Here is a 13406-nt window from a genome sequence, read left to right on the forward strand (position 1 = left end):
TAATAAATGGCAAGTCGGGCGATATGGTGACTTCAGTGATTCTTCTGGGGCGCTGGCTGAAGGGCGTGGAACCAACCTCACGCTTGCCCTTACCCCCGCGGTTGCCGGACCGATCCGAAAGCGTCTAGCAGTAAAATGGCTCGCGCTTGTCAATAAAAAGCCGCTAATTGTGGTGGCAAACATTCCCCACCCAGGAGTTTAGTGGGAAGTGGAGTACGGGAGCAGACATACACAGCGCCGTAAAATTCCATTTCATAGCTCGTTTTCATGTACTAGAAATAACTCAAAACTTTTGCGCCGACTTCGGGGAAAGTAGAGCTGCTTGTGGCTGGTTTTTCGGGGGCAAACTCATTTCATCAGGGTAATGCATGTGCGAGCGGTGGATAATATCAGTGAGGCTGAGGGTGGGGAAGGAAAGAGGCAGCGAGTATCAGTAGCTAATTTTATAGGCACTGGCCGTTACCAGTAGAACTACCGTCACCATACGGTCGCGAACGGACGATTTGAATGCCGTGCCAAATCATCAGGGCCCGGGGCTACGGGGTTTGTTTTTATTCGCGCAGCGTTCAAGCGGATCCATTTGCTGGATGAGTTCACAGATTAGGCGGAGGTTTGTGTGTGTGTGTGTGTGTTAGATGCGTTTGCTTTTATTTGCTTTCGCCAAAAGTAAACACTCCATTACATCCGGAACTAGTTAAGGGCGAGGGCATACGTCAATCGTGTCACGATCCCAGCGTAAAGTACCCATTCTTGTTGGTTAATGCTGGCCCGAAGTACACGTACGGCATCCGAATTCATATTGGGTCTTCACAGAACTTTGCCAGATTCTTGAGGGTGTTGTGGGGCTGTGTTCAAAGCAGCTGCCATCTGGGAGTGAAGCCGGTGGTGACAGGATTTTTCAATCAATCTTCATGCCTTGTGCTTGGAGAATACCGAGAGAGCGAGAACGTACCGAATTGCGAATGAGGGGCGCTGTTGGTGTGTGTATGAACAAGCTGGCTTCAATTTAGAATTCATTGTAGCCTTTCAGATGTATTTAGGCCTACTCTGCTTGTCGTTCCTCTGTAAGGCAATGAGCAATGAAACTTGGGACCATTGGAGAGCTAATTTACTGTGCTCGTCCCAAGAAAACTAGCTCGTCCTTTGACCAATTTGGGGCGTTTTGTAATGCAGGCGACACGGGTGGCCCGACAAGGGGGTGAAAAAAAAAGCAAAATAATAGTAAAGCCTGTAAATCGACGACTTTTCGTAGCGGCGCGTGAGAGATTTACAAGTCTAATGCCATCCGTGTCGCTAGCGATACATTGCACGTCCACGCACACAGTGGAAGTATCTCACTCGGTCTCGGATACGAATTGTGCAGCGTCTTGGCGTCCCAGCCAACCCAGCCGCCCAAGCAAGGTCGCAGAATGGATCGAATAATAATTTCTCTTCATGAACACACTCGGCTAAAGAAAGCCTCAGCCGACACACACACACACATGAAACGAGCTCGCGTTTGATTTCGAAACGGCGATTTGTTAGTTCGGTAGGCTCGCGGACAGGATAAACCCTGTCGCTCAGGTCCCATGCCCCATGCAACCTCGCCCCGCCCGATCGCCTATTATTTATTCCGCTCAAGTGTGTATATTTTACGATTATGGGAATTAGAAATAGTAAATTCTGACCTCCATTTGCTTTGCCTCGTATAAACCCTTTTAGGTTTAGCAGCCTTGTCTTAGCCGGTTGTGTTCGGTTACATGGTTTCGGCGTACTGCCATTTTGAGCCGCCGTCCCCCCATGGGTAAACGAATGGGTTCCGAATCCAATCTACAAATTCCCGCCAACACTGACACCATGCGCGGAAACAGTGTGTGAGTGTGTGTTCGGTTTGGTTTGTACAATGTGCTCTACCACCAGCACCACGCGAGAAAATGTACAACGTGCCAGGGGTCGTCCCTTATTCCGTGCGACATTTCTGCAAAAGTCCTTGCAGTGGGTGCTCGGTTGGAGCCTCGAGGCCTTTTTTAGTGCAACTTGAATACACAGTTTGCTTTCCCACAATGGAGGATGCCGTTCGATGCAATGTAAAGCAAGGTTGTTAAAGGATAAATGGGAGCTTCGCGTACTGGTTGTTGACAATTTCTTGAAGCTGTTTGGAGGTCTTTATGGACTTTAAAGATTCATATAATGAAGTGTAAGGCATAAGAAATTACGATAAAATCAGGGTTTCCAAATAAAAAAAGGACCCCAAAACTATAAAAGGTTGTTTGTTATGGGAAGCAATTAAACGCCCAAAATAACTCGAATGCCAGAAACGCATCGTCAACGTTAAAGTGTTGCACATAAAGCGTTCCACTACTACCACTACTGCAACTGTACATTCCAATGAATTTGTGCTTAGCGAAACCAAGCAATCGGCACACTCGTACTTACGACTCGTATGACCATACCAACGGTTTGAACCTACAACATACGCTGGTCCCATGTTTGATTCGAAGGTGCATGTCGCCATACAAATTGTGCGCGACACAACATAGCGCAGCCACTTCCCTTACGACATTAAAGCGTTTTGTTCGCACGTAACGGTTGGCCGTAAGAGGAAGTTTTTTGCACTGACAGACACACAAAAAAGAGCTATCTACCAACTGCACAATAAAGCTAAATAGAAGCATTACAAATGTAGTCCTACTGTTGCCGTGGTCTGGAGAATTTCGCCAAAGATGTACTCCCGTACGTTGCCGCGCGACGCTGGGCCAAAGCAAAGTTCTTGCATTCGTCCTTTTGCCGAGCGCGAATGCCGCCTCCAAGTGGACGTTTTTAAACCATGTGGTGGCACCCCGTAAGCCACAGGGTGGGTGGAATTTATATTTCCGGACCGGGGTACCGGGCGTCCGGATGTAAGTGTTGTGTAGCTCCGGGTGGAGGGATTTTTTGTTGCGGCTGCTGCTGCTGCACTTGTCGCCAAAGAGTTTGCCAGAATCGTACGTGGCTGTGCACGTACGGTAACGCGACGACATATGTGAACGGACTTGTTGGCCATACTGCTGGAAAGGAACACGTGGAACGTCGTGGCTTCCCGGTGGGAGAGATTCCGAGCCGAGCGTTGATCTGGAGGCTTGTGTTTAATAAGAAAATATACCGCGTGCTTAATTCGGCACGATAAATACCGTTTTGTGGACGGGTGGCGATGCTAATGAGTGGACAGCTTTGTAGGGAAGCGTCTCGCTAATGACTGTTTACGTGTAAAAATTGTAACTGTTTCTTTTAGATTTAAAATGGACAATAACTACATAACCAATGTTATAAATCAGTTAAAAAAGGCCCTTTATTCCACGAAAAGCGGACGCAATTCGAACAATCATAATCAAGCGCTATTTGCTGTTGAAAGTGTTGCCTACATTATATACATTCCTTGCAAAAAAAGGGCTACAAAAAAGTGACCAACATCCAGGTGCTCGTTTCTGCTCGTTTCGTGACCGAAAGTAGCCGCCATATTTCACGCCTAAACTAAACTGCTCTTCCAAACCCGACGGCGGTGGTGTTGATGGTGGACTATCTCCCCATCGACCAGCGCACGGCCCGTGAGACCGGCCCGTTCGCGAGTTTCGGGTGCTAATGTTGTGTAAACATGCTCTCTGCTGGCTAATAAGCGGGCCAAGCCATTTCATTTGTCGTTTTTAATTCGCTCCGGTACGGATACGGTTGCCGTTTGGTGGTGCAAAAAAAAAAAAAACAAGCGCGAAGTGGTTTGAGTTAAGTTTTCACACCAAGGAAACCCCCTGTGAAAGGAGCTGGTGAAATAAAAAAAAACTCACACTGTCCAAAGTGTGGAAAGAAAATTTTACACCGAACAGCGCAAAATAGCACGCGAAAAATCAACACTCCGCGTGGTGGTGGCGGTGGTGCCGGTTTGCTGGCGTGGGGTCATTATGAAATAATAATAAGTTTTTCCGGCTAATTTGTAATGTTTTGTTTTGGTGGTTATTTGAACTTTTCTTTTGTGAGACAGTAAAGCCTGTTGTACTGTAGGGGAAAGCTCTTTAGAAGGACAAAGGGAAGAAAGGTTTAGCACAAAAAAAAGAATACGGGAATCTCAAACTCCATTGACATTCTGGACGCCTGAAGCGAAAGAAAAGGCAAAACCTGAAGAATTCTACGACATCCCGTAGATGAGCCACCAGATGGCCAAACGGAAGATTAAAAGACAGCGAGCTCTGGTGGAGTAAAAACAAGAAAACGCTCCTGTTGAGTTTACACGGCATCACCCCGAACCCTTACCACGGATTAGAAGTTGTAAGAAAATGTTCTATAGAAATAAAATGCTTCAACTTCTGCCCCTTCCGACGGCCAGCCAGCCAAGCAAACTCCCAGCGCTGACAGAAGTTCGCTACCTCACAAAACCACACCGAACATAATGTACCGATTCCAACCGTTGGCGAATGCATTAAAAATGTATGTCCACCCTCTGCACCCGGTTGGGGAAGTGCAGGGGCCAACGACGGGTGGCATATTGCCCTCGACTGCTGTGACTCTCTCGGTGGGACCATCAATTTGTCATCTTTCGCTTTGCGCTTCGGCGTTCGGCGGCCAATCGGATGAAATGTGTCCGGTGGGATTGTGTGTGTGGGGGAGCGTTGTGGTGCAAAAAGTAAGATGCAGCGAGGACACACGGTACAGGTGGGACGGAATGGGTTGAGGAGTGTCTTGTACGACGTCTTTGTAAACGCGAGTTTAAACTGGTCACACCCCGGAACCGTTGTCGGCGGCTGTCGAGGGGTTTCGGAAGTTTTTCGCTTTTCGCGGTTGAAAAGTTTTTACAACAACGGTTTTTTCTTCTTCTTCCTCCTCTTCCTGCTACCAGATTTCCTAGGAACTTTCAAGTGGTCGTTTAAATTGAGCTCATTTAACTAAAAACGGAGCACGATCAAGCTGGTTTTTTTTTCGTGTGAGTTGTTGTCGCCTCGCTCCAAAACGGCAATCGTTACATTTTGTATTCTTGAAGGTTCGTTGGCGAGAAGTTTCACGACCAGCAGCTTCTCCAGTCCGACGCTGTTTCCAACGCTGGATGGGAAAGCAAAAGAGTTAACTCCACAGCAACCCGACGACGACAAAGTTTTACCGTTTGCCAGGGCGTCTGTCACAACAATTACAGCATCCAACTACAACTGTTTGTGATTGTCGGTCGATTGACCGGGGCAAGCGGTTGGGTTGGGAAAGGGAATAAACAGCTTCAGTGCTTGGGGCTGATTGGTAGTTTCCGGGCAGAGTTTGCTGCAGGTCTTGGCACGTGCTGGAAAAGACAGTGAAATTGATCCTTTCAATTACGATTCTTCGAGCGGAAGGAACTGGAGGACGTTCATCCGATAGAGAGATGCAATGTGGAGTTCAAGTTGCTTCTCAAGATGATATAATTATTTTGAAGATATGCTTTAAACTATAGACAGAGACACTTCAAAATAATTCTATGTTGTGTTAGTCCACATACTAGACAAAATTGTTCAAATCAATGTCTCATCCTCGTAGCTAACTTCGTTCAGGTTCTGAAAAACGCTGAACGTAACAGCCCGTTTTCAACCCTAGAAAAAGCATTGACTTAAGTTGACGTTAAATTTCCGCTCATTTGCATAGATATCCGTCAGCATTGCCGGGAAAGCTCGTGTCAGTGACGTGACTGTACGTTCCCGGAATTCCTGCCAGTTCTCAGCAAAAACACAACAACGCTAGCGGAGTTACATCATAATCAATTATGAGCTCGTTCTCAAGCGTTTCACCTGCGCTGACCAAACAGTGGCCAACAACGTCGACACGCTCCAGCAGCGCCTTGCACAGCAGAGTGTTGACACAGTGACACAGTTGACATGCACTGCGAGTGGTCCCGAAATAGGTCGCGCAGAAACCATTGCCGCGTGAGACGGCCCATCAATCACCTTCCAGGTGTTGTTTCACCCGTCCCGATCACGTGTCACGCCACGACAAGGAAATGAAAACGAAGTGGCAAAATAAAATTATGTTATTGATAAAAACGGATTAAGGCATCTTTGGGCATTCGGGCATTCGGCGTGGAAAGTGACCGGTAGCGATCGGGTTTTAGGCAGGCGCTGGTGCAAAGCACCCACAAAGCGCGCCGGAACGGCCGGAAACATTCCACCGGGCGGAAGGAAATTTGTTAACGATCCGTGGATTAGGCCTCGTTAGCCACGCCGGATGCCGGGCTGGGGGGAAATTAGCTATGTTAGCTGGCTGGCTTAAATCGAAGGTAAACTGCTCCAGTTCGGTTTTTCGCTTTCGAGCAGCAATTCTGGTTGTACGAGCGTTAGCAGCCGCTGGTGCGGCCGGAAACACATTTCGCTTTATCATTTCCCCATTATCACTGGACCGCAGGCAAACGGAGCCTTACGCAAGGTGTGCAAATGCGGAAACGAAACATGGACGCGTGCTGTGTGTGCTTTGCTGTCAGTCGTATTTTCTTTTCGTTTCTTGGTTTGGTGGGCAGTGCCCAAGTGATACATCATCCGATGCGATCGGCGAAGGTGTTGGTAGTGGCAGGAAATTTGATTTTATCATGCAAATCAGGTATATTAATTCATTAAAGCAACGCCTCAAGCAATGTCATTAGATGAATAGGGGAAAACATGGCCTTCTGAGTAAATAACATACAATCAAAATATTAAAAACACAAAACACATACACACAAGCTCAACTGCACACAGAATAATGAAACGCAAGCAACAATCCCAGAAAAAAAGAGAACCCGGGATCCAATTTAATTAAATATGACCCTTCCCCGAACAACAATAAATTGCCAGCAAAGCATTGCAATTGCATCGATTGAACGCGATCTTAATCAGAGCATTTTTTTTCCTCTTCTTCTTTTCTCTTCCCATCCCTTTCCGATATGCCTGTGATGCCGTTTCAGATGGTGAACCGATCAAACTTCCGGACAATTTGGAGAGTTTACCCCGGGCAGACCATTTCCCAACCCAGCGACACCGGTGGAATACCAATGAGGTTAGTAGTGGAAAGACAAACGGGGGTTTCCCCCCCCCCATCTTTAGCTTCCTGTTCAATACAACATAGCAGCGCTTATCGACGAACTAAAAAGGGACTGTTTAGCAATGTTCAAGCCCCTTCTTTATCGGATGTTTTTAGTTTTCAGTAATCCAAGCAGATTTTGGAGCGAGAAACTATTTACTTAACTCGCCCCCGAATTACTTTATAGCGATAAAGACTCAGCAAAAGCTAGCGCTTATTGATTTATTTTTGTATCAACATTTTTTGAAGCGTGAAAATCGCCCTCTAGTACACGTTTGAGTTCTTCACACATAAACAAAAAAAAAGAAATCTCTCACACCTCGCAAGCTAGTAACAAAGTTTGGCTGCACCCGGTTCGTTGCCAGCTGTGTTTACTTTCCCGCCCGCAGGTACGGCTGGTGCGGCCGACGTGTGGTCGATAAAGCTTGGCCACAGCGGCAGGCGTTTCATAAGTTCGATTGAATTGTTTTATATACTGTTTCCCTTATTTTTTATTAGATTACACATTCGCCCTTGGCATTTTGAGGCAGAAAAAAGAAGCAAAAAAAAAACAACCGAAACTACAAAAACCCTTCCCGGATGTGTGGGAGATGCCGTGATCGGCATTATTTTCGTTAAATTGTGTGCCGAAGAACCAAGTTAAGCAAAAATGTGCAACCATCTTTTCGGCAGCTTCGCAACGCCTTACTGCTGCTACGGTTCCATGGTGGAACTGTTAACTTTGTATTCTGCCTTTACTCGATGTATGTCCCTGCGAGTTGGCAAATTCCCCTCCCTTCACAGCCCGTTCGTTCAAATTCCCCGATTTGAAGTGGCATTATTTGCCGCTTTTCTTCAATGACTTCGTTTTGTGTTTCACGTACTCCTTCGCTCATCCCTGAAGGTTGTGCCGTTGTACGACGTCAGCATAAGTGACAGGCCGACTGGAGGGCAAACCTTTGCCCTCGCTCGGGTGGATGCGATGGGGTTGAAAATTGCAGAACGGCTGACGAGCAGGTAAAACTTCTGACGTCTTCCGTGCTGGTGCACACAGCACACAGTGCATCGCTGTTTTTTTGTACAATGTTGTTGGCAGTGCGAAGTAAAACGTGCAGTTGGATGCATAAAGCCTAACAATCCAGCACAGGCACGTTCGATCGATACAAATAAGACTGTTGAATAAGTTAAATTGCATTCTTAGGTAAGAATGACGGAAGTGATATCTTTGAATGCGACTTTTATTTAAATATTCTCTAGAATATTTCGCGAACAATTATCACTTTCACATCTTTTGATATTTTACTTATGGAAGAATAAAAGTTTCATTTATTGATTTTTGATTAGAAATATTTTACACAATTCATTACGATGTTTGATGCAACTTTTTTTTGTGCATTACTGTACCTGCAACAAACCATCCACAGGACGACAACAAATGTGGCCACGGAATGCAGGTCGTGTGTTTGTGTGTGTGTGTAACGGGTAGGAAGACCCACACTGTAGCCCCTAGTGTAGCGGGCTGTAACGTGCTTTGCTCTAAACTCTTCGGGCGGAAAGGAATAGATGAGCGGAAGTAAATAGCCTCCGGGGGTCGTTTGGTGTTTCGCGGTCGGGTGGAAAATCACCCGCTTTTTCCGCTTTACCGCCTCGCCCCGCTAACAGTGCGAGTGGGAGACGCTTTTCTGCGTGAAGAGGGTTGTTGATTTTATGCTCGGCGGAAAATACACTCACCCACACAGAGCTCACACGGTGCACCAAAGGGAGTGGGACGAAGGGCATAGGAAAAAAGGTGCGAGAAGCATAAACGAAACCTCAAAATTCGAAACCCATTCTAGTGCTGGAGGTGCCGGAAAAGGGGGGACCGGACGGTCAGTGGTAGCTTATTTGCGCGAGCCATGCTGGTGCGGGTGGGATGTGAGCGCGCGTGCAATAATAAACTCTTGCCAAAGGATTACTAGCCGACAGCGGAGGAGACAGCAGAGCGAGAAAGAGGGTTCGAGTCCGTTAGTCCTAGTGCTGGTGGCCAGCGTGTTTGGACGGTTCGGATTGAACGTGTCCTGCCAATAATAAGTGTCCTCGCCCAGTAACGAGCCGATGTGCTTGGGCAGGGTCGCCACAATGAATGACCAGATAGTTTGCCACCTGCCCGACGGGAGCATTCACAACTCCCCCAAACGCTTGGTTGGAGTTTCGGAGCCGCCAACACACGGCTATGCAACAAACTGGGAGCACGCGAACCACCAGTCCAAGATGGTTTTCGGTGACGGTGACGGTGTTTGGTCCCAGGGGTGGATGATGATGTGTGGTTTAATTTTGTGTCCATCGTGCTTCGGTTGTTTGTGTGTGTGTGTGTGTGTGTGTTTCGCGCCTCGATGCCTCGAGGGCTTCAGGGCAGTAGTCGGTTCCGCTGAGCTTCCGGTTTCCCGGTGGTGATAAAATTCATATTTTATAACCTCATTTAGGCGGTGCGTTTCATTAGGCATCGGGCAAGGGTTTTCGGGGCGGTGGGTACAATTATTGTGCAATGTTTGCAGGAAGCTAAGCGGAATAGCACTGTTGTAGAGGTTGCATAAAAAAGCAACCAAATGATTTAAACTCATGATAAACATCATGATAAGAAAATGTGGAATATTTTAAAAATATTGTAAATACCATATCAGTAATATATATTTGCTTACAATCTGTTTTCTTCATACATATAACACTTCTTTTTACAAAAAATACTCAAAAATATAGTATTATTCACTGAACACAGGAAGTAGGATCCAGATACCATTCTGAAGATCCAGAAAACACGAGACGATGAATATCATCCTCCAGACACCATCATAAACGTCACACGAACCGAATGTTTTTACTCTGTTTTACATTCCTTGCATTTAAGATCAATGTTTGTCCCGTCTCAAGAAAAAAAAAATCCCCCACAAAAAATAGTTTCTCTAGAGAAACAAATAAAACAGACATCTTTTGTTCTTTCCTCTCCCTAAGTAGAGCGTTCGGCAGGCGCTACAGTTTACAATCCAATACGATCAGTTCGATTTAGTGCCTTTGGGACGCGGGCAACAATAGAAATTCACTCGACAGAATCGACAGGAGCTGGTTCCATGGTCCAGGGTCAACCCAGAGCAAAACCGCGATGCAGACAGCACACTGCTCACTGCCAGGGAAGAAGGGGTGACGATAAATATTTTGCCTTTCCCAGGAGTCTAGAGACTATCGGGAGACGAAGCGAGAAAAACAAAACTGCCTCCTAGCGTAACGCTACAATAAACCACAGCCAGTCGTGCTGTGTGTGTGTGTGTGTGTGTGTGTGTGTGTGTGTGTGTGTGTGTGTGTGTGTGTTGTGTGTGTGTGTGTGTGTGTGTGTGTGTGTGTGTGTGCGACTCGATCCTCCCAAGACGATGTGCAGTCTGTGTACACTGTTTGCATCGGTGCATATGATTTTTCGTAAGCCTTTATCCCTGCGGCCTGTATCAACGGCTCGTGCTTACTCGTGCAACAGTTCGGTGGACAACGGTTTCGGAGCGCACTCGGTACGGTAAGTCGTTGAAAAATGTGTGCCCAGCTTCCGGGGGCTAGGCGAAAGTCACCCATAACTCTGTCGACCACTGTTGTTTGCCCGCTCGGGGAAAGTTATTCGCTTTCCGCTGGTTTGCTGTTGTCGAAGATTCATCGATACTGTTTCTCGGTAAGAGCGCCAAAAAAAAAGTCGAATTTTACGGTAGAAACCAAAAGCCAAACGATAAACACAGTTCACTGGGGGGAGCGAGTTTGTGAAGGGGTACGCAAATCCCCTTTTGTCGGGATGGCGTAAAGCCAAGAGTGTACCTCTTCCAGGAGGTATGACCTTCAGAGTGGTAGACCAGTCTATGGGCATAGGCTTAGTTTGAGCTATGCTTACAACGTTGTCGATTGGCATCTGACGAAGTTGATGATCCGATTTAAAGCGTTATAATCGCCGATCAAAAGTTGTACTATCAAGGTTCGTATAGCAAGCCAATGTTTTGCAAAGTGCTCAGAAGAGCGTCTGCATGTATCGTTGAAATAAAATGCGCCTAACTTTATGCAAAACAATGTCTCTATCGCCTTTTCTCTTTGAATTCTTATTAGTAAGACATATGTTTGACTGTTTGCATAGATTTGGGCGTTTAACAAGTAGAAGCAAGGATGATAATACAATAAATTTGTTTTTTTCTTTAGTACAATGATCCGATAGCAATGACTGTACGAGATTTTGGTGTATCTTATATCAAGAAAATTTAAGCAAGGGTTTCCTTTATTACATTTTTTTGCTGCTCATTGGTAGAGGGCTATTTTTGAAAGGAAATCCGTACGGTCATAAACATAATTTTACACTCATTGCTTGACGACATCACCATCCGCGATGCCTCCATTTTGAAGAGACAACGTATTAATTTTCCACCGGACGGTCGTGTTACTAAACACCTTTGCTAATTGAAATTTACTCACCATAAATAACAATACCGGTGGGCAACAACGCGACATTTCCGCTCATCTTTGCACACGCTGCTGCTGTGTTTTAACGACGTGAGTGAAAACAGCGTAGCATGCCAGCTGGAAAGTACCACCGGTACAGTTAATTTCGCACTTGATAGATAAGTAAGTACGGAACGGATAGGAAAGTACCACCGGTACAGTTAATTTCGCACTTGAAGGCACTTACGAGACACCAGTTGAGCAATAGGAATGTGATTTTAATGACAGTTAGTCGTTCGCCGAGGTGTGAGGGGTTTTGGGACAGTTTTTTGTTTCGGTTTTCCACGCTGCTATCAGCTTATCCGCTCTGAAAAGGTGTGATAAAAAAAAGAATGACCCGAAAGAACGTGGGGAATGATAAAAAAGGTGGATAATCTCATCTAACTAAACCATGTCTGTATGGTGAGCAGTGGTTTCGAGCACAAAGGGTTCGGAAGGTGTCCGTTGTTTGCTGGAGTCAACCCCAATCGCTTCATTCGCGTTGGGACAGTTGATCCAACTAAAATCCTAGTCCGTTTTTACCTACTCTCCAAAAAAAAAACCGGATGCCCAAAGTGGACAAACCATATGTTTAGAATGTTATGTGGTAATAACTGGGCTCGCTGGTTCCTGTAACACAAAAAGGAATGGGATGGAGTTGAGCTTGTCCTGGAGACGAGATTGCCATAGCTGGCTTGTAGAGGTACAGCGGATGACAAAACCGTCCCTAAAATGCTCAAGCTTTTATAAACTCATTTCCACAACCAGTGGCATCTTGCTCGACCGGCTTCTCGAGTCCAATTAGAGAAGCTCGAGCCATTTCATCACGATAAGCAGCCGCATCGCTACCAAAGCGCATAAGTTTACGAGCGCACTTTTGCACGCGACTTGAGTGCCGCCGTACACAGGCATAACAGTGGCTTCACTCAACGAAATGAACCTGCTACGCCGGTGTCGTTGGCGTAATCGTATTAGCGGCAAGTGCACATGTTACAGTCAATGATATCATATTCATCATCGGTCCCCGAAGAGAGGTGATGCTTCTTTGCTGCTAGCAGTGGCATCAAGTGTGTGTGTGTGTGCCATCCTATGTTGCCTGCAGCTGACTTACATCCGCTAAAGTGTACTGCTGGGGCAAATAGGTGCACTGGTTGGAACAGTTGTATGAACAGAAGCATGGTACACTTCTGCTCACAACAGTAGCAGTATTGAGCAATAAGGTGTCTTACAAATAAATGTATTTTTAATCTTTAATTGGGAAATTATAATTAGAGCCGATAATTCCATAAAAAATTGATTTCTGACATCAAGTCACTTTACAGTCGACTTTTTGTGTTTAATTTTTCTCTAAATATATCCAACGGGGTGATATTTTTGACAACGACTGTACCAATCGGCAAGCCAACCAACCCTTATCGTTTTTCGATACTCGACACGCCGAAAGCATCAGCACGGTGAAGGGAATGCAACTGCGAATCCATGTGTGGTAGTTAATGTTACTGCTGTTCCGATGGTGTGCAGTTCAGGCTGTTTTCCTCCTCGCTCGTTCCATCTCGTTCAAGTTCAATATATACAGGAATGTCGTAAAATCCACCGTGGCAAACACGTACGCATACACGTACATATCTTCCGGGGAGTTTTCCTTGTGGGCAAAGCGGCTGATGACTCGCAACTCGCGAGATACACGCCGAATGACGCGAATCGAATGCAAATGAACTTTAACGTCCGGGCTAGCAACGGCCTACACCGAATGTCCAATGTTTGACGTTCAGTGCTGGTGCGATGGTGAGCACACACACATGCACACCGCGGTTTTGATGGAGATCTTTTGCCTCTTGTGAGTAGTGCATGAACGAGTAGTAAGCGCGAAAGGCCGAACCGCAAACGGAAACGCCGGAAAGAAAGATGAAACAAGATAAGGTAATCAACCATGCGCC

At 46.2% G+C, this 13406-nt stretch overlaps 1 protein-coding gene across 20 annotated transcripts in view; it reads left to right on the forward strand.

Annotated features, from left to right (window-relative positions):
* Positions 1-13406, forward strand: part of LOC121593846 — a 169069-nt gene that overhangs the window by 126962 nt on the left and 28701 nt on the right. For all 20 annotated transcript variants that reach the window (XM_041916568.1, XM_041916571.1, XM_041916564.1 and 17 more), the window contains one exon: positions 6899-6990. In XM_041916568.1, the coding sequence (XP_041772502.1) occupies positions 6899-6990 (92 nt within the window). The remainder of the gene's footprint in view (positions 1-6898; positions 6991-13406) is intronic.

The sequence above is a fragment of the Anopheles merus genome, chromosome 2L (assembly GCF_017562075.2).
Source record: "Anopheles merus strain MAF chromosome 2L, AmerM5.1, whole genome shotgun sequence".
In the NCBI taxonomy this organism is placed as follows: domain Eukaryota; kingdom Metazoa; phylum Arthropoda; class Insecta; order Diptera; family Culicidae; genus Anopheles; species Anopheles merus.